The sequence below is a fragment of the Penicillium chrysogenum genome, assembly GCF_028827035.1.
Source record: "Penicillium chrysogenum strain IBT 35668 chromosome Unknown utg000001l_segment0_segment0, whole genome shotgun sequence".
Taxonomy (NCBI): domain Eukaryota; kingdom Fungi; phylum Ascomycota; class Eurotiomycetes; order Eurotiales; family Aspergillaceae; genus Penicillium; species Penicillium chrysogenum.
The window spans coordinates 2,109,847-2,126,879 of NW_026622749.1; the positions used below are offsets into that span (position 1 = coordinate 2,109,847).

A 17,033-nucleotide genomic window follows, 5' to 3' on the forward strand; every position below is an offset into this window, starting at 1 on the left:
AATAGTACTAGCTCTAGCATTGGTATGTGTATGTGAACTGAAGGTTAGAATGTAAACAAGGCTATAGCTCGGAAGAGGTAGATTACCGTGTTTGTGTTGTGCTGGATACGGAAGGAAGGCGCTCCTTTGCTCTTTCTGTCTGAACGAAAGGATCACAGCACTCGAGGGAAAGTGCCAAAACTGTGGTTGCTGGACACTACTGGGTGGGTATCAACGCTATTTATTAGATGCATCGGGGGCAGTGACCGGTCTTAAGAACTATTAATCGATGTCCTCCAAGAGAATATACACAATGGCATTCTTTTTGATCTTTGTCCAGCGACAACGAGTCTCGTGTTATGACCATAAAGGTGCACTTATTTCTTTGTCTAGTTGAAGATGCCCACCCTAATTAGGGCGTCTTTCTTCAAAGATAAACTATCTCTTTGACCAATTCCAATGAGGCATGAGGCTTTGTTTCTTCTTTCAGTCAGCCCCAGGCGCATATAATGAGTATAATGAGACCTGGGATGCATGCAAAGACAAATTCCATTATGTGCATTGCCTCCGAACAATCCCCTAAGCGTTCAAGGCACCCTCGCTATGTTGACCAGCCCCACCGTAGTTATAAAGGATTGAGTATCTTATATCGTGATTCCATGGAGATATACGTCGACACAACACAAGCATAACATTAATTTTCTCAACTTTTAAACTAGCTAAAGGAAAAGCAAAAATGGAAGGCCACAATGTACATCTGGTTCAATCGGCGTACTGCTAGACCGATTCTAAATACATATGTATGCAATATAGTAGTAGAGTTGGTCATAATGTTTAGAAGTTAATCCTAACGACATGGAGGACAATTATGCTTTACTTACTAAAACCATCTTGGTGGATATACCTTTCCTTTAATTCTTACTTACTGCCCAATTACCCAATCTACAAATGTCCACGGATATATACTAATGGACAGCACCGAAGCAAAACTTGTACCTTTACCTCATGTTTAAAATTCATACCTTGCCGTAAACGGTAGTCAAACCAAGGAAGTTATTACTAATAATTATAGGTACCTACCTACCTACCTAGGTAGGTAGGTACATGGGTGGATGAATAGTAGCTTTGGTACCTACATGTACATATGTGGGTGAATGACCCCCACGGCTATCTGCCTAGGTAGTAATGGGTGGCTTACTATTTTCTGCAAACCGAGTAATATTACCCTTATTGTCGTAGTGGTGCGCCCAAGGGCCAATCAACATAGCCAAGGGCCATGAATTAATACGGAGATAAGGAAATCGGCCTTCTCGCCGCTGGCCCGGCCCCATCCCCGGGCGCGTTGTATGAGATTACATAATCACGATATGACGCCAGAGTCCCCGCACTCGCTCGTGATTATTCTATTTATTTTTTGTTATACGTCTCGTTCCTCCTTGAAAAACAGAGCCTTCGATCCATGACCTATCTAGGAGCTTGCATCAGATCAATTGGACGCTTTCAACGACTCTCACACCCCTTCACAAACCCAGCTCTCTCCGCAAACCCCACCTCCTTCCTATTCGCGGCCCACCGAACTTCTATCCGACGCACCATGGCTTCCGCAATGGCAAAGCGCCTCGAAGGCAAGACTATCGTCGTTACTGGCGCCTCATCGGGCATCGGAAAGAGCACTGCCAAGGAGTTCGCCCGCACGTCGCCCAAGAACCTGAAGTTGATCCTCACGGCGCGCCGTATCGACACATTGAAGGAGGTCGCGGCGGAGATCAAGCAGGAAGTTGGCGATGGTGTCCAGGTCCTTCCCGTCAAGCTGGATGTCAGCAATCCAGAGGAAGTCAATAACTTTGTTTCCTCCCTGCCAGAGGAGTTCAAGGAGATTGATGTTCTTGTCAACAATGCGTGAGTCATACACATCAAGCAGAACTGATTGATATGCACGATCAGTGCTGACATTCGCGGTGCAGTGGCTTGGTCAAGGGTGTCGCCCAGGCGCCCGGCATCGCTGCCGAGGATATCAAGGTCATGTTTGATACCAATGTCACCGGTCTCATTAACATGACCCAGGCCGTCCTGCCCATCTTTAAGAAGCGCTCTGATGGTGGCCGTGGTGACATTATTAACATTGGTAGCATCGCTGGTCGCGAGCCTTACTCTGGCGGTAGCATCTACTGCGCCACCAAGGCGGCTGTCCGCTCCTTCACCGATGCGATGAGAAAGGAGCTCATCGCCACGAGAATCCGTGTTATTGAAATCGATCCTGGTCAAGTTGAGACGGTATGGTTATCGCATACATTCATACTCGTCTTTTATATGAAGCTAATACCCTTGATTAGGAGTTCTCCGTTGTGCGATTCTATGGGGATAAGTCCAAGGCTGATGCTGTGTACAAGTAAGTCATGTGAAATAAGCCGAGAAACACAATATAACTAACCATCGACAGGGGCGTCGAACCTTTGACTGGTGATGACATTGCCGAGGTTGTCGTCTTTGCGGCTGGTCGTCGTGAGAACGTTGTGATCGCCGATACCCTGGTTTTCCCCAGCCACCAAGTAAGCTTGCTTTGCGGTTGAATTTATCATGGACATGTTCTGACTATTCTATAGGCTGCGGCTGGTGTGATGCACCGCAGGTCATGACTTACACGCCACGAATTTGAATAAAGATCTAGAGGAGGTTTGTATAGCGCTCATTTTACATGTTCCGCGGCCTCACGTTATGCGGCGTAAAAATACGAAATACATACCTATTGGACCCCCATCAATACAGATTCAAACTAGGTCGATAAGGCCAAAGTACAGAAAAGGTATCACGCTTCGTATATTGCATAGTATACATGAGGAAAGTACATATCTATCAATGAGGCAGGGGTGTTAGCCGAGCGAGGGCTATTGGCATCCACGCTCATTTCAAAAGGATGGCCCGACAATTAGAGAGCGGCGATGGCCAGAGCAGCTGCAACACCACCGGCAGCCCAGCGCGCGTTTCCAGTAATCATGGGCATAGCAGCGTTATCCGTCTCAGTCTGGCTGGTGGCAGCAGCACTGCTGCTATCCGAGGAATCGCTAGCAGTGGCAGTTCCAGTAGCGGTGTTTGTGCCAGTAGCAGTGCTATCTGAAGTAGAAGCAGAGGTGGTCAACGTAGCACCGCTAGTCGAGGCAGCGGTAGAAGCTGAGACCGAGGCACCAGTGGTGGCGGAAGAGCTATCAGACCCAGTTGCGGTGATAGTCACAGGCATCAATGCGCCACCGGGGATTTCCGTGATAGCGACCTTCGAGTTCCACGAGGAAATCGTGCCACTCTCGTCGAAGGTTGCGCCGCAGCTCACGCTTGTCGCATCGTACTTGCAGCTCTCAGCGATCGTCCTGTTTCAGGCAAGGATCAGCTATGAGTGTGGGGATCTAAGTGGATTCACTTGTAGGGCTGGATACTCACATAGAGTCCATGCTGTACCCCAGGCTGACAGTTGAAGAGCCTTGGGCCACAGTCATGCCATCGTAGGGGATGCCGCACTCGGTTTCATCAACGTCGGTAGCACACTTGATGAGATATTTGGTCATGGAGCCGCTCTGAAACAATATCAATCAATTTTCTGTCCTAAATCAAAAGGGATGATTGCGCATACAGTGCCAATGACCTTGCCCTCAATTCGTTGCTCGTCGAACCCGGGTAGGAAAAGAGTGACTGTCTCGGCAGCGATGGCGGTAGTGGCGCCGGCCAGGAGAGCGAGAGATTGGATACGCATGTTGTATTAAATTAATGAACGAATGTGAGGGTAGTCAAAGAGCGACAAAGATTGAAATGACGAAAAGAAGATAGGAGAATGGACTGAAGAGATCGAGCGCTCGCCTTCATATAAGATGAGAAAACATTTCAGGTTTTATGCAGTCAGCAGGAGTCAAGAGACGGAGAACAGCCTAATACCGTTTAGGATAATGAATAGAAGGCGTTGAAACGGAGCCTTCCTATTGGCTGCTTTGTTATATCCTGAGATGATGTCTAGCCTGTTTGGGTGCTAGCTCGGTGATAGTCTCTGTGAAAGTTATAACGCTATACCCAATTAGGCCATAAACCCCTTACAGAGTAGCCCTAAAGGGCCCAGATGCAGCAAGAAAACGGATCTCTTGAACTCCGGGGTTTCGACCAATTTAGAATTCCGAATAGCTCTAAAGATAGAAAAGAATGCTGAAATATCCTAACATAAATTGCGCCAAATGAACTCATATTGGGCAGTGGGAATGTCAGGGCAAATTTCAAGCCAGTCCAGCGACGTGGGACCCTCAGCCTCAACCTTCCCCGTTTTTTGGAATTTCTTGTCGATAATGGCTATTCTTCTTTCCTTCTTTTTCGAGTAGTTTATAGCCATTTTGGCATTTTAGCTTATCCAACATTACAATATACTCCGTACATATTTCCAAGGCTGCAAGGAATGGGGGGGTTTATCAGATTCCCTTTCCTTTTTTACTCCGAACGCGCATGTTCGATTCATGTTATCGCAGGATACATGATTTGCTGTCAAGACAGTCAGACATTCAACTCAGGGAATAGTTCGATTTTAGACGGCGGTCGCTGTTGTTGCTTCTTCTAGTCTATTAGATACCATGTCCATAGATAGCTCCGAGTCAACGTAAATGAGTCCCTCTAACCCGATTTATTCGCAGATGCTGATTTAGCCCGAGGCTCTGTAAAACACTGCCTCTTAAAAATACTCCACGGACACCGAGTAGCCATATCCAGGGTGGCTTGTTTGGTAGCCATGCGCTATCTATCCACTGCCTCCGCACTAAGCTGACAGAGTGGTTGGCTGAAGCTAATTGCCAAGCTTCGAAGAGGGTAATGCTAAGCGATTAGTTAGTATCCTTCTCTTCAAGTGCCAACCATGTGTATTCCAACCGCAGTTCATAAGGGTCTCTGAGGCAAGCTAGCATTGTGGCTGATGCTGCAGGTGATCATTTCCCACCGAAATTTCCAGTTATCTTTCCCGAAGGATGCCCACGATGCAACCTGATTCGAGCACAATCGCTCGCGAGAACGGCTACACGAATCCATATCCTATATAGGAATTTTATGCATGGAAGCCCCTTGGCAAGGCATATTTCTGCCTTGGCTTCAAACTACAAAGAAAACTCCGACGTTTTCGGTTCTATAAAGGAGCGTCATGGAAACCATCTCCGCAAGGGTTCATAACCCAACCCCTCGAGAGAAAAACAAGTTAGGAACCATTCTTCGCATCAGTCAACTATTCTTCTACCGATGCAATGGCAGGAAAAGTCGATGCCGACAATAAGGTCTACAAGCTCGCCGCAATGCCCTTCATCTTGGAACGCAAGAGCGACTACGATGAAGCCATCAAAGTGTACAAGAGCGCCATAACTGTTTTGGATGAAGCGGCCAAAATATACAAGAAAGGGAATGCCCTCAAAATTCACAGAAAGATGTTCGAGAGACAGGTTCAAGTTCATCGAGAGCGCCTGGCATATCTTGAAGACCTAAAGCGCAAGGGCAGTTTCGACGGTATAATATTGCCACCGACGATTTTGGATGCGATGGAGGAGGTGGAAAGGGAGGACGGAAATACGTGGTCATTGACCCAGGTAAGCAACAAACTCCAGAACGCGGCACACCTTTCCAAATCACTGATTTCTTGTCAACTGCCAGATCCGCAAGAGTCTTAATACTTTCTGTGGAGATACTCCCAGTCGGTCTACAAAAGATATCAGCACGGCTCCAGCCCACCTTCAGCCATTCCTCAATACAGACACCTCGCAACGCCCTTTTTTCTCGCTGACTCTTTCTCCCTCAGCGCCCACTGTCACTTACCGGATTACGCATTCTTCGGAGCTTGTCAACCTGGGTATGCGCTCATATTGGTTTTTCGTCAAAGACCAGACCAACACACACGTTTTATACGCCCTCCAATTCGTCTGGAGCAACGAGGAACCTATTGTCGATACGGTCCTCCGACGCGCTGGGGAATTCTTGCCCGGAATCGGGGCGACGAGTGTAAGACTGCAGAAGACCAAAGGAGGCAGTTTTCGGATGATAACACGGACAATCCCCGACATGGGCGCAATAACCGAGATTCCGGATGGAGAGATGCAAAGAAAGGATTGGTCGCCGCGACGATTCGAGTATGGAGGACGCAATTTCGTTTGGAAGAGTGCAGCGGCTGAGGGTAAGAAGGAGGGCGGGATGTTTGGGAGCTTTGGGTTCTCTTGGGAGACTTTGTACGAGACCAAGCGTGTGTGGGCTAAAAATGGAAGCAGAACTGGGAAGATGGAAGATGAAACTGTTGGTCCCAGGCTGTGCTGGGGAGAGAAGAAGGGGGAAACGGTGCTGATCATAGCATTCACATGGTCGGTGGTTTGGATATATATTTCAGAGAGCATTTGCTTGCGGTCCAGTTATCGAGGTTGGCTCGCGTCAGCTATCCCCCACAAAAGGATACTAAGGGGATTGAAGTCGCAACAGTTGGTGTGGGTTGGCTTTCGATTGCTTCGTCTCTCGCATGAAATCCTGGTGAAGAGGCTCAGAATTTTTTTTTTTCCCTGCATATTTCCCTCCTAGGATCACAGACAACAGCTTATCCTTCTCATACGGCCAAATTCGTTGTCGAGAGACTCCGATCATATATATACTTCTCAGACTTGAATAGACAATTGATACGTTGTACAAGCCGGGGCAGATGCCGCCCTTGGCAGCAGCACAGCGGAATCAGAGGTGGGACAGGGTTACGGGTATGGATGTACTGCTCGCACAAGCATTCGACCAGTTTCTATTCTGGACGGGACTTGAGCCGCCAGGGATATTACCGCGGAGAGAATTGTAGCGCTTAAACGTGGCGTGCTTCAGATTGGGAGTTTTCTATGCTAGACTCAGAGACACTGACAGTCATAATATGCAATTTGTCGATTTGATAACACGAAATAATACACCGGTCAATTGGCGCTCGACACGAGAAACCATACTAAAATCGATTGGATCATTTGTTTGGATAGATTGGATGGTCGGCTATATATCCATCGCTTTGTGTCAATCGATGATTCCCCACACAGGTCCGAGGGAATAGATAACTCACGCTGCGTTTTCCATTCTGGCAACCCACAGATTGTGGAAGATCCAATTGGCTTGGGTCGTTGATAAATACACCTTCCTTGGGACATTCGATTACCCCAATCGCGGATTTCCTGCTCCAAGATCGGCAGGTTATGACAATTCACTGGAAGCCATCCCGTGGACGTAGGCTGGATCAGTAGTGCAAGGACATTCAAAACCCAGAACTTGCTGTTGCTACTTCTTCCGGGGCAATTAAGGCTGCTGTCGTAGGACCTTATTACCCTGTCGACAAACGGGTGCAAGGGACGAGTGATATCGGCAATTCGGAATAGGCCCATCAGAAGCGGAGTGTCGAAGATTCGACCAGTGTACTCATGCTCAGGTCTCAGACCAGATCCTGTGTCTACGACGTGGTATGCCATCCCTCCAGTGGAATCTGAGTGGAGATACAGACCCCAGTAGAACTCGTTGGGCTCGGGTGGTTCTTGACGGGCTTGGAGAATGACATATAGTCCGCCGACTCTGAGATCTGCAAATGACATTTGGAGATAATTGGCTGGCACTCGGCAACTTCAACTTTTGGCGTGTTGGCAGTTTGCTTAGTCTGCTTGCACGTTGGGTTAGGTACGAGTTGGGTAGCTCTCGTTCTATCACAATGGAGACGTCTTATGGTTATTTCACCAGAGTCGGTCAGGTACTTGAATCTCCGACAGATTGGACACGTTGTGTTAGTTGTCTCTGTTCATGTGCCCAGACACTTGTACCCCCATGGCCTGTTGCACGTCGCGCGCAATTGGTGATGCCTTCGGTTCCAAGTCAATTCCAGTGTGATTCGGGTCTTTTTCTTAGCTGACGAATGGTCCCGGGGTATCTGTCCGGTTCTTTTTATCTCCGATGCCAGCTGCAACTCGGAGTTCGTATTCATAGATCTAGCTGATATCTAAGCAAAAGGATTCTATGTAGGTGGTTCTCCGCGCGTCTTGATTTCAAATTGCACTTGGCCGTTGGACGCTATGCAAGCCTCGGGTTTGTTAGTTCTAGGGACTTACTTTGGTATGTATCACGTTTGTGTGACTTGGCAAGTAGATTTGTCACTAGATATTGGACAATGCCGACCAATGGTATTCCTTATCACATCGCTTTGTGCGGCTCATTATCGGTTTTGTCGGCATTATCCCATCGTCGTTCCTTCTAAGCGCTGCCTCGAAACACAGTCGTACTACTTGCCGGATGCTGACAGATGCATGGTCACCAAAGTCATGATCAATCATCGTGCGTCCGTTCGACGGGTCATATCAGGATCAGCCCACATTGCAAACCAGACGGATGCAGCCTTGCTGATTATCAAATCTCATCTTCTAAGAATAATCTATGGGATTCAAGACCGAAATTTGAATGTTGACCAACTGAGTATCGAAATTGATTCCGACTCTTTTCCAACCTTGAGACATTCGAGCAATGCGTATGCGTACCTACCTAGGTTCCAGGGTTGTCGTACACAAGGAATTGAGTTCCGGTCATCCATGGGAAAGGAAAGAACAGAGTCTCGTCTAAGTCAAGACAGGCATCGCGCCCGGGAAAGAACCATGGACAGAACATATTGCGTAACCTTGGAAGGCGCTCTGTTTATTTTTTATTTTTGCTTTGATATCGCTCTTAGAAGTTTATAACAGGTAAAATTCCAAAGAAAGGTGTAGAGTATGGTGAAGGTGAAGCATGTTATAAACGATGACCTAGCTCAAGGTGATCCACGCTCAAATGTGACTCTGCATATATCCTCGGGGGCCCCATCCAAGTCCTAAATCGCGGGGTTCCCACCTGTCAAAGCTAATATAAGCGGTTCGTAGGCAGTAACTTTATTCCGGCCTAAAGGAACATTGAAGAGAAGCGTGGGAAAGTGCGCGGATCAAAATTTCCGATATGCAGCTTTGGCATCTGCCAAAAAAACGGCGTGACTTGGGTCTTAGGAGGGCATACGGCGATCATAGTGAAAAAAATCAATTGATCGACATCGAACTCTCCGACTGTTTCTATATGATGGGGGTTCCAAGAGTGGAACGTTGACCAGAATAAGAATTTTTCCGATGTATCCAATGATCAAAAGTGACAGAGGTGATTGTGTTGCGGCGGGATGATGCAATTATGCAAGGCGGGCGTCTACTGCAAGCCATCCAGGCGTATAAGAAAGCCAAGATGAATATGCGGTGTCGAGGGAACCATACAACCATACTGTTAGTTTGGTGCCCAACCTCGGCTTTTGAATTATTATCTGAGTGATTGCTTCGTGCATGTTATTTCTGAGCCCGACTTATTGTACGGAGTACAACATAGCTCCGTGCAGTATGGACATTGTCGGCCAATGCCCTAAAAGCGCTAAAGAGGGACCCAGCTCCACCGGGACGGCAGATCCACTTTGGAGGAGCTGGGCTTGACCTCTGGACAACTGGTTCGAACTGTACAACATATATATGTAGCCGATAGACAAGACGGTGATGTGGTAATTGTGGGTTTAGTGTAAGATTGCGAGTAAAAGGAGAAGGCGTAAGATAATGTCCGCTATATATTGTTGTTAATTGCACGTTCCTTAATGGGGCCGAGACTTAAGCCAATCAATGTCCTGGTAGAGATACAATTTAGTAGCGTACCAACCTTGGAAAGCCATGAATATATTAAGCACAGAATCCCAATCGAGAAAGGAGCTGGTAGGGAGAATAGCAAGACCAGCACTGGTATATAGATCAGGCTGGAATAGAAAAAGCAAAGAAACTAAAGAATGAGTATCCGAAAGCTCATGAAAAATAATAAAAGACCAAAGGAAATATAAAAGCCATCCAGCACCTCTCAATGGCGCGCATGTCCCCTTTTTCTGGCCCAATCACCATTTTCTCCCCACTATCTCCTGAATTTCCCTTCGCCCCTTCTCTCCCTTCTTCTTTTTGCTATTTTCTCGAGAAAAGAAACAAAAGAAACATCTCTTTCGTTTTGTTTTCTTTTTTATTATTTTAAAATTATTTTGTTTACCCCAGACCTTGGGATTCGAAGATTCTCCAAGAAAAAGAAGAACCTTGGAAGCTTTCGGTTTTCTCCATTTATTTCTTCCCGTTCCAACCTCCGAACTCTCCCCCTAATTCTCCCTTTGTTTTCTTAAACGGACTTGGGATTTCGCCTTAAATTGTGCGATTTCTTTTTGATCTTAATACTCTCTTTCCCATCTTCTTTACCTGAAACTCATAATGGCCTCAAAGGTGAGAGCATTGAGGTTTTCCCGTGTTCTGGACTTTAAGGCTAACCCCGTATTGATCAACAGTTCCTAAGAGAATACAAGCTGGTGGTTGTCGGCGGTGGTGGCGTCGGAAAGTCCTGCTTGACCATCCAACTGATCCAGAGTCACTTCGTAGACGAGTACGATCCAACAATTGAAGGTGAGCACCTCGAAGCCCCGTTTTATCAGCCGCGCGGATCGTGTCGCGTTTTCCCAGGGGTGTCGCCCCCCCGTTGAACATGGCTGATTCGGAACCTTCTTCCGCCTACAGATTCCTACCGCAAGCAGTGTGTGATCGATGATGAAGTCGCTTTGTTGGATGTTCTGGATACAGCCGGCCAGGAGGAATACTCGGCTATGCGAGAACAATACATGCGAACCGGCGAAGGATTCCTGCTCATCTACTCCATTACGTCGCGCCAATCCTTCGAAGAAATCATGACCTTCCAACAGCAAATCCTACGCGTCAAGGACAAGGATTACTTCCCCATCATTGTTGTTGCCAACAAGTGCGATTTGGAGAAGGAGCGTGTTGTCTCCGAGCAGGGTATGTTTCTGTCTCTACGTTCAACCTCCCTTGAACTCTCCTTTCCCCTCAAAACCTAAATTCAACTCCGAGTCCGAATCCCGTGGCTAACAAATCACCCCGTACAACAGAGGGCGAAGCGCTCGCCCGTCAGTTCGGCTGCAAGTTCATCGAAACCTCCGCCAAGTCCCGCATCAACGTCGAGAACGCCTTCTACGACCTCGTCCGCGAGATCCGCCGCTACAACAAGGAGATGTCCTCGTACCCCTCCGGCTCCGGCGCGTTCGGCGCCCGCGCACCAGAGGGCAAGATGGACGTGAGCGATCCGGCCGAGAACGCTGGCTGCTGCTCGAAGTGCGTCATCATGTAAAAAAAAACCCAACATACAAAAATGATCCGAATCGCTGCGATCCCGTTGAATCTCGAAACAGACTCCTGGAATCCGAAAATACGCAGCACAATACGGGGAAGAGTCACGGGGAAGGATTTATATGTCCGAGGGTGGCACACCCTCGGGAAAGTTGGATATCTTGTTTACCTTTGAATGGCCTTAATCTGCAACCCGCCACTCAGATCACAAATGGGAACATACGGAAACTGCACGAAAGATTGCAACCTCGACAGAACAGAAAAACAACCAAACCAGAAAAAAATACCAAAGAAGTGGCATTGTCGTTTGTGTTACGGATGTTTGTGGGTTCTTCAATGGACTCGCATTCTTGATGACTGCCGACCTTGACGCCCAACCTCGTCTCACGAAACATTTTGATTCCCCTTTTGTTGTCCGATTGCGTCTTTGTTTTAGTCCCTTTCTTATTGTCTTTTTACTGTTTAACTCCTTGCAAAAGATCCCTGGTGTTTGTTATCTATCGCCTCTTATTATCATTTTCCTTGTCGCCCCGAGACGACACGGCTGTCAATATATGCTCTTTCATGGCAAGGTGGATTCCTTGCGTTTCATCATTGCGGCGTGTACCTTTCTTCTTGAGGTTCTCCTGGTATCTTGATTGTTCTATCTACCGTCGAGTGCTCTGCGTATGAATATATATGCCGGTCTATTCCCGGTGGTGCAATCTATTCCGTCTGATTCCTACGGCTACTGCTTCGATATATCAACGTTCTGGTAATGCCCTGTTGACAAGGGCTCCCTTATTACACGGCTGCTATGACAGTTACTAGATCATGGATAGATCATGGGGCGTCCTTAATGCAGGGGTACTGCTTGTAGCTTCCTATGATAGTCCAGCCTGATCAATATTGACATTCTGAATTGTCATGCTCTATGTGCTGCGCGTATTTCAAACGTCGCAGTCTAATCCCAAGATATAATAACAATCTACTGGCTATAAACATGCTCCGAGTCGGACGGAGGATCCAACTCATCCTCCTTAGCAACCAACTTACCCTGAACATTCTTCTCAACCTCACTGGCCAATGACTCCATGTACGCCTTATCCGCCCCGACCAAGGTAACAGTATTGCGCTTCTTACCCCAGCGCGGATAGCTGCCAACCTTGATCCCCCGGGGCTCGACCTTAGCCGCCAGCTCAGTCAGGTACGGCGCCACCGCACTCTCAGGCATCGGCGTGCTGAACATCAAGCGGTGCGTCCCCTTACCCTCGGGGTCGGTCAAACGGGGGATAAGAGATGGTTTCAGACTCATAAGAAGACGCTCGAAGAGTCGCGGGACGCCGGGCAGGATGTGCACATTGCCGTTCACAACTGCGATCGGCACCCACAGGTCGTCAGCGACAAACACGGCCTGTGACTCAGCGGGGAGCTTCGGGTCGAAGGGCAGCTCGACCATGCGCAGCTTGGCGGTCAGGCCTGGTGAGGGTGTTTCCCAGTCGAAGTTGAGTTGCATGGGGTGAGGCTTGGAGAGACGCTTCATGCGCTCGAAGGCTGGCTTGTGCAGTTCCAGCTTCAGGTTGAATGCCTTGGCGATTGCGGAGTATGTGATATCATCGTGTCTGTAAGGGGAATATGTGTTAGACGTTGGTTTGTATAGAGCACCGCGGTATTGAGACGTTGTCGGCGTTGTATCCTCTCTATGCGGAGAAACTAGGGACAGATTGTACGCACGTGGGCCCAATGCCGCCGCTGGTGACGACGAAGTCGTAGCGGGAGCTCATGCGTCGTACGGCTTCGATTATATCGTCTTCATCGTCGGGGATGACCTCGACTCGCTTCAATTCGATGCCGAGCGAGAAGCAGAACTTGGCTAGGTACGGCGAGTTGGTGTCGATGGTCTAAGGGTTAAGGTAAGGTCAGAATTCCTGTTTTGTCCATGAGGAGACTGTGGATATATCAAATTACCTTTCCGCCGAGAACCTCATCGCCGATAATGAGGCATGCTGCCGTGTGGATGGGTTTCGGGTGCGCGGCTGATGTCATCGCGGATGGACCTGGGCGAGGGGTCAGGGACGGGGTCGAGAAGGAAGGACTGGTAGGACGATAAGGACTGAATGGGCGTGGGAAGTGTCGCGTCAGTAGATTGAGTCGGTTGAGCATGAAGATAGAGGTGTCGGGAGTGATTTGGGTCTGTTTCCAAGGTTCAAAGCGCGGAGGAAGTGAAAGTGGGGGAACAGGGACACTCCGCCCGCATTTTCGTCGTCTCGCCTCACATTCCTAAAGCCTTTCTCCGTTTTTCAGGTCGGATATACCAGTATCATCTTTATTCAGTGCATTATTAGCCCTGGACTCACGGTTATCGTTTACCTGACTTACCTGCATGTCCCACAGTTGACGGCCAAAATGGTGAGATGTCTCCCCGCACCAGGTTCATTGGCATAGGCCAAGCGAACTGCTCACAAATTTCCCCGTCAGATGCTAACTTATGGTAGTCTGATTCACGACTATATTCATTCTCACCAGAGACCAAGGAGAAGCTGCGCAAGTTCCGCCTGGGCACATCGAGAGCCAAGGATGCACAAGCTATCATCTGTATGGGCCCCTAAATCTGCGCTTTCCGACATCTCCGATGCATTTCGAGAGAAGCCGAGTTATACAGCGCGTACATAGTGCCAAACATAACCACACCGGTGCTCTTGTCTGCGGCCGAAGCTGACAAGTTATGTATGATAGATATTATCGATGCAAAGACCCAGGAAATCCGGCCGCAAGACGACGAAGTCTACTCGAAGATGGAAGATCTGGCTGATGATCTCCCCGAATCTTCGCCGCGGTTCATTCTCCTCAGCTACCCAATGACTACCGTAAGTTGTCTATTAAAAATAAAGACTCGGTCAGTCCTACGACATACGTTGTACTAATGAGATATGCACTCACAGAAAGACGGACGTCCCTCGGTCCCATACGTTCTCCTCTACTGGCTCCCCGAGAATTGCAACCCGATGCAACGCATGTCGTATGCCAATGCAGTGGAGCTGATGCGCACCAGTGCCCAAGTCAACCGGGTGATTGAGGTGGAAGCCGATGAAGATATCATCAACATCCAGTCCAAGCTGACCGGCTCGGATTAAGCCGACTATGCTAGCCAATGCATCCCTTGGTTGGAGGGCATGTCAGTGGATTGAGCATATACGCAGGGCGTGGGTTTTGTATAGAGGGCAGGGCGTTTTTGGTTTTTTTCTTTTTTTTCCCCTTCTTTTTCACGGTCTGACTGAATCCTATTGGCTCGTAAATGCCGCCCATGTACACACACAGACACCCGGCCGTGTCGAATGTACTTCTGGAATTCGAAATCTGACATGCACTTGGCTACCTGGAAGAACCTAATTGCCGGGATCTCAAGCTCGCGTCGATCACACAGGAGCATACTCCCAACAACCGAATTTGTGATCTATCGCGGAAGATTTTCAACGGTGCAGTTCGTATACCGGAGCTAGTGGTAGATCTCACGAGTTAGGTGCTCTCGGGTAGTGCTGTTCCTGTTTAAAGACAGTGAGTGGCCAAGGCCCGCCATTCGGGGATGCCGATACTCACCGTGGCTCGACCGGCCAACGTTGCAGTCAATTGGCACTGTATGGCCTAGGGTGTGATGACAGAACAGTTGTACTGGTTTTGGTCATCGTTACCATCATCATTCACGAATAGCAAGCCGTCCTGTCCAGAGGGGTGATGTGCCCTGCACCTTCCAGCTAAGCCATTGATCGCCCCCAGCCACGGACAAACAGCCAGGCTGATCGATGCAACTAAAGCTAGCGCTCGCCAGGGAACCAGCGAACCAGCGAACCAGCCTAGCGATCGAGCGCAAAAAATCCTTTCAATCTCACAAGACTGTTGGGGGCCGATGATCATCTTTGTAGTTGTAGTTCATACGCTCGTAGGACTCCGCCCATCCCTCCATGTAGATGGTCGCTGAAAAAGACTCCGTGTCATTTGATCGATACAACTGGCGGCTTGTTCCTGTTTTTGTGCAACGGGTTATTTGGAGTGGACATGCAATATATATGGCAATGGTTGATTGGTCACCTCCAAATGTGACCGCCCACTCTGAGATGCCCTTGCTCTCCACCGTTCACTGAACTCTGATTTTCTTGTTTCCAAGTTGGTCGGTTGGTTCGCCTGTGCAGGTATGGTCTAGAAGTCCATGGCCTGATATCTTGTCTGAATGTGCTACTACACGTGAAAAAGGACAAAATCCTTAATGTGCTCGGCTAATAGATACATACCTTCCGTACTCCGTACTAGGTCTCGACTTGTCTTCCCAAACAATTTCAATGCACAGTGATACTAAAATCAATACAGTTCATGCATTATGGTACCAATTGGATGGTACAAAGGGTCCGAATTCCGAGGATAATATGTGATGTCTGGAATGGCGGTGGCAAAGCGGGCGTGTCATCCGTTGGTGGCTTTACCCAGGGGCCATTGCACCGGGTCGAGTAATGATGCAGGGTATTTGGAAGAGTGATACGCAGTACATATACGTATGTCTGTAAATGGGGGCGAAGTATCTACAATATAAACACCTAGAATATACAATATAGGCCCAGTGTAATGTTTCAGAGCATCATAGCATATACTATGACTCTTGTGTGATCATATGGCAGATGAGAGGCAAGATTCCGGATTACAGTGTACAGGATACACTACAGCGTACAGTATATGTACTCGGTATGTATTCTTCCTTTCTTCATATTAAATTGTGCAGGTCTATACTTCCGTGCACATGGGAATGGGACGGGTCATTCATGCTTACTGCATGCAGAAGGCCTGCTGGGATAATCAAGTATAGGAATTGTTCTGACTATATGTGATTATATAGTCTCCCGAAGTATCTAGTAGATTGGCAGACTATTAACAAGGAAAAAAGAAGCCTAGATATCAATTGATATCAATATCCTCTCCGTATATTGTTATTGTACTCCGTATTACCCATACTACAACCCCCCGACCCAGAACAATCCACTTCTCACCCGTCCCACCTCTTTGGGTCCCACAAGGGAAATTTTACTTGTTTTCCAAAGGGGGCGAGCTCTGTTGAATTTTATAAAAACATATTATCTCTCCCCTTCTTATAATCGATTTCTAAGCGTGTCCACTTTTTATTGCAAGTCAAAACTGACAGAAGGCTAAAAGACTCCATTTGCAAGCTAAAGAGCCCGTTGGGGGATAAAATTCCAAAATGGCATGATCAACGGTTTACTGGTTACGTCTGCAGCTACTGCAGTAGTGCATCCCCACGGGTCGTAGTCACTGCCATTATTCTCCCTAGCTGTTTTATTTTATTTTATTTTATTTTTATTTCCCTCTTTTCCTTTCGATCTCTTGGATTTCATCATTTGCGGAGTAAATCGTAAACCGTGAGACGAACTGCCCATGTTTATACTTTTGTACTTTGCGCTTTGGGATCCCCGTGTCATGCATCATGCATGGCCTGTTTTGATCCAATCGTCGGAGAGATGCCCGTGTGTCAAAGGTTCTTTGCTTTTGCCACCCTTCGATGCTAGAGGGATTCTGCATGGGCTTCTGGATTCTGCGTAAACTTCTTCACAATCCCAGTAACCAATAATCCGTCAGCACTATAACACTGCCTAGGCACTGTATAGACGAAAAAGGAAAGATACCCTATCAACGAAAATAATCGGTTACATTATAGCCATGGACATACGGAGTACTTATCTCCAGGTAACAATCCCTTTATCTACATAGTTTGGTACCATTGTCCATACAATTACTAGACACAAAGGCCTTGAAGAAGCCAAACTCTATACGTAAACCATTTCGGCATCTCCACGGCAATTCAAA

The 17,033-nt window shown here is 47.8% G+C and overlaps 8 protein-coding genes across 8 annotated transcripts; 4 read left to right on the top strand and 4 right to left on the bottom strand.

The window, feature by feature from the left end:
- Positions 1 to 1,438: 1,438 nt before the first annotated feature.
- Positions 1,439 to 2,615, top strand: N7489_000850 (SDR family oxidoreductase; the record flags this gene model as incomplete). The annotated part of the gene is made up of 5 exons (XM_056706605.1): positions 1,439 to 1,878; positions 1,944 to 2,253; positions 2,313 to 2,368; positions 2,420 to 2,528; positions 2,583 to 2,615. The coding sequence occupies 5 exons, from the start codon at positions 1,439 to 1,441 to the stop codon at positions 2,613 to 2,615; spliced, it is 948 nt and encodes a 315-aa protein (XP_056570907.1).
- Positions 2,616 to 2,905: 290 nt separating this feature from the next.
- N7489_000851 (uncharacterized protein) lies at positions 2,906 to 3,721 on the bottom strand (the record flags this gene model as incomplete). The annotated part of the gene is made up of 3 exons (XM_056706606.1): positions 2,906 to 3,341; positions 3,412 to 3,545; positions 3,602 to 3,721. The coding sequence occupies 3 exons, from the start codon at positions 3,719 to 3,721 to the stop codon at positions 2,906 to 2,908; spliced, it is 690 nt and encodes a 229-aa protein (XP_056570908.1).
- Positions 3,722 to 5,234: 1,513 nt separating this feature from the next.
- N7489_000852 (uncharacterized protein) lies at positions 5,235 to 6,488 on the top strand (the record flags this gene model as incomplete). The annotated part of the gene is made up of 3 exons (XM_056706607.1): positions 5,235 to 5,570; positions 5,635 to 6,219; positions 6,279 to 6,488. 3 exons carry the CDS (start codon positions 5,235 to 5,237, stop codon positions 6,486 to 6,488), a joined length of 1,131 nt encoding a protein of 376 aa, XP_056570909.1.
- A 426-nt stretch (positions 6,489 to 6,914) lies between these two features.
- Positions 6,915 to 7,574, bottom strand: N7489_000853 (uncharacterized protein; the record flags this gene model as incomplete). The annotated part of the gene is made up of 2 exons (XM_056706608.1): positions 6,915 to 6,943; positions 7,055 to 7,574. 2 exons carry the CDS (start codon positions 7,572 to 7,574, stop codon positions 6,915 to 6,917), a joined length of 549 nt encoding a protein of 182 aa, XP_056570910.1.
- A 2,691-nt stretch (positions 7,575 to 10,265) lies between these two features.
- Positions 10,266 to 11,190, top strand: N7489_000854 (Ras family protein; the record flags this gene model as incomplete). The annotated part of the gene is made up of 4 exons (XM_056706609.1): positions 10,266 to 10,277; positions 10,340 to 10,454; positions 10,566 to 10,841; positions 10,952 to 11,190. 4 exons carry the CDS (start codon positions 10,266 to 10,268, stop codon positions 11,188 to 11,190), a joined length of 642 nt encoding a protein of 213 aa, XP_056570911.1.
- Positions 11,191 to 12,156: 966 nt separating this feature from the next.
- N7489_000855 (flavin adenine dinucleotide pyrophosphatase) lies at positions 12,157 to 13,331 on the bottom strand (the record flags this gene model as incomplete). Its single annotated transcript, XM_056706610.1, has 3 exons — positions 12,157 to 12,790; positions 12,903 to 13,069; positions 13,137 to 13,331. The coding sequence occupies 3 exons, from the start codon at positions 13,329 to 13,331 to the stop codon at positions 12,157 to 12,159; spliced, it is 996 nt and encodes a 331-aa protein (XP_056570912.1).
- A 243-nt stretch (positions 13,332 to 13,574) lies between these two features.
- Positions 13,575 to 14,302, top strand: N7489_000856 (GMF family protein; the record flags this gene model as incomplete). Its single annotated transcript, XM_056706611.1, has 4 exons — positions 13,575 to 13,577; positions 13,664 to 13,763; positions 13,905 to 14,035; positions 14,111 to 14,302. 4 exons carry the CDS (start codon positions 13,575 to 13,577, stop codon positions 14,300 to 14,302), a joined length of 426 nt encoding a protein of 141 aa, XP_056570913.1.
- Positions 14,303 to 14,862: 560 nt separating this feature from the next.
- N7489_000857 (uncharacterized protein) lies at positions 14,863 to 15,129 on the bottom strand (the record flags this gene model as incomplete). Its single annotated transcript, XM_056706612.1, has 2 exons — positions 14,863 to 15,019; positions 15,056 to 15,129. 2 exons carry the CDS (start codon positions 15,127 to 15,129, stop codon positions 14,863 to 14,865), a joined length of 231 nt encoding a protein of 76 aa, XP_056570914.1.
- Positions 15,130 to 17,033: the final 1,904 nt, after the last annotated feature.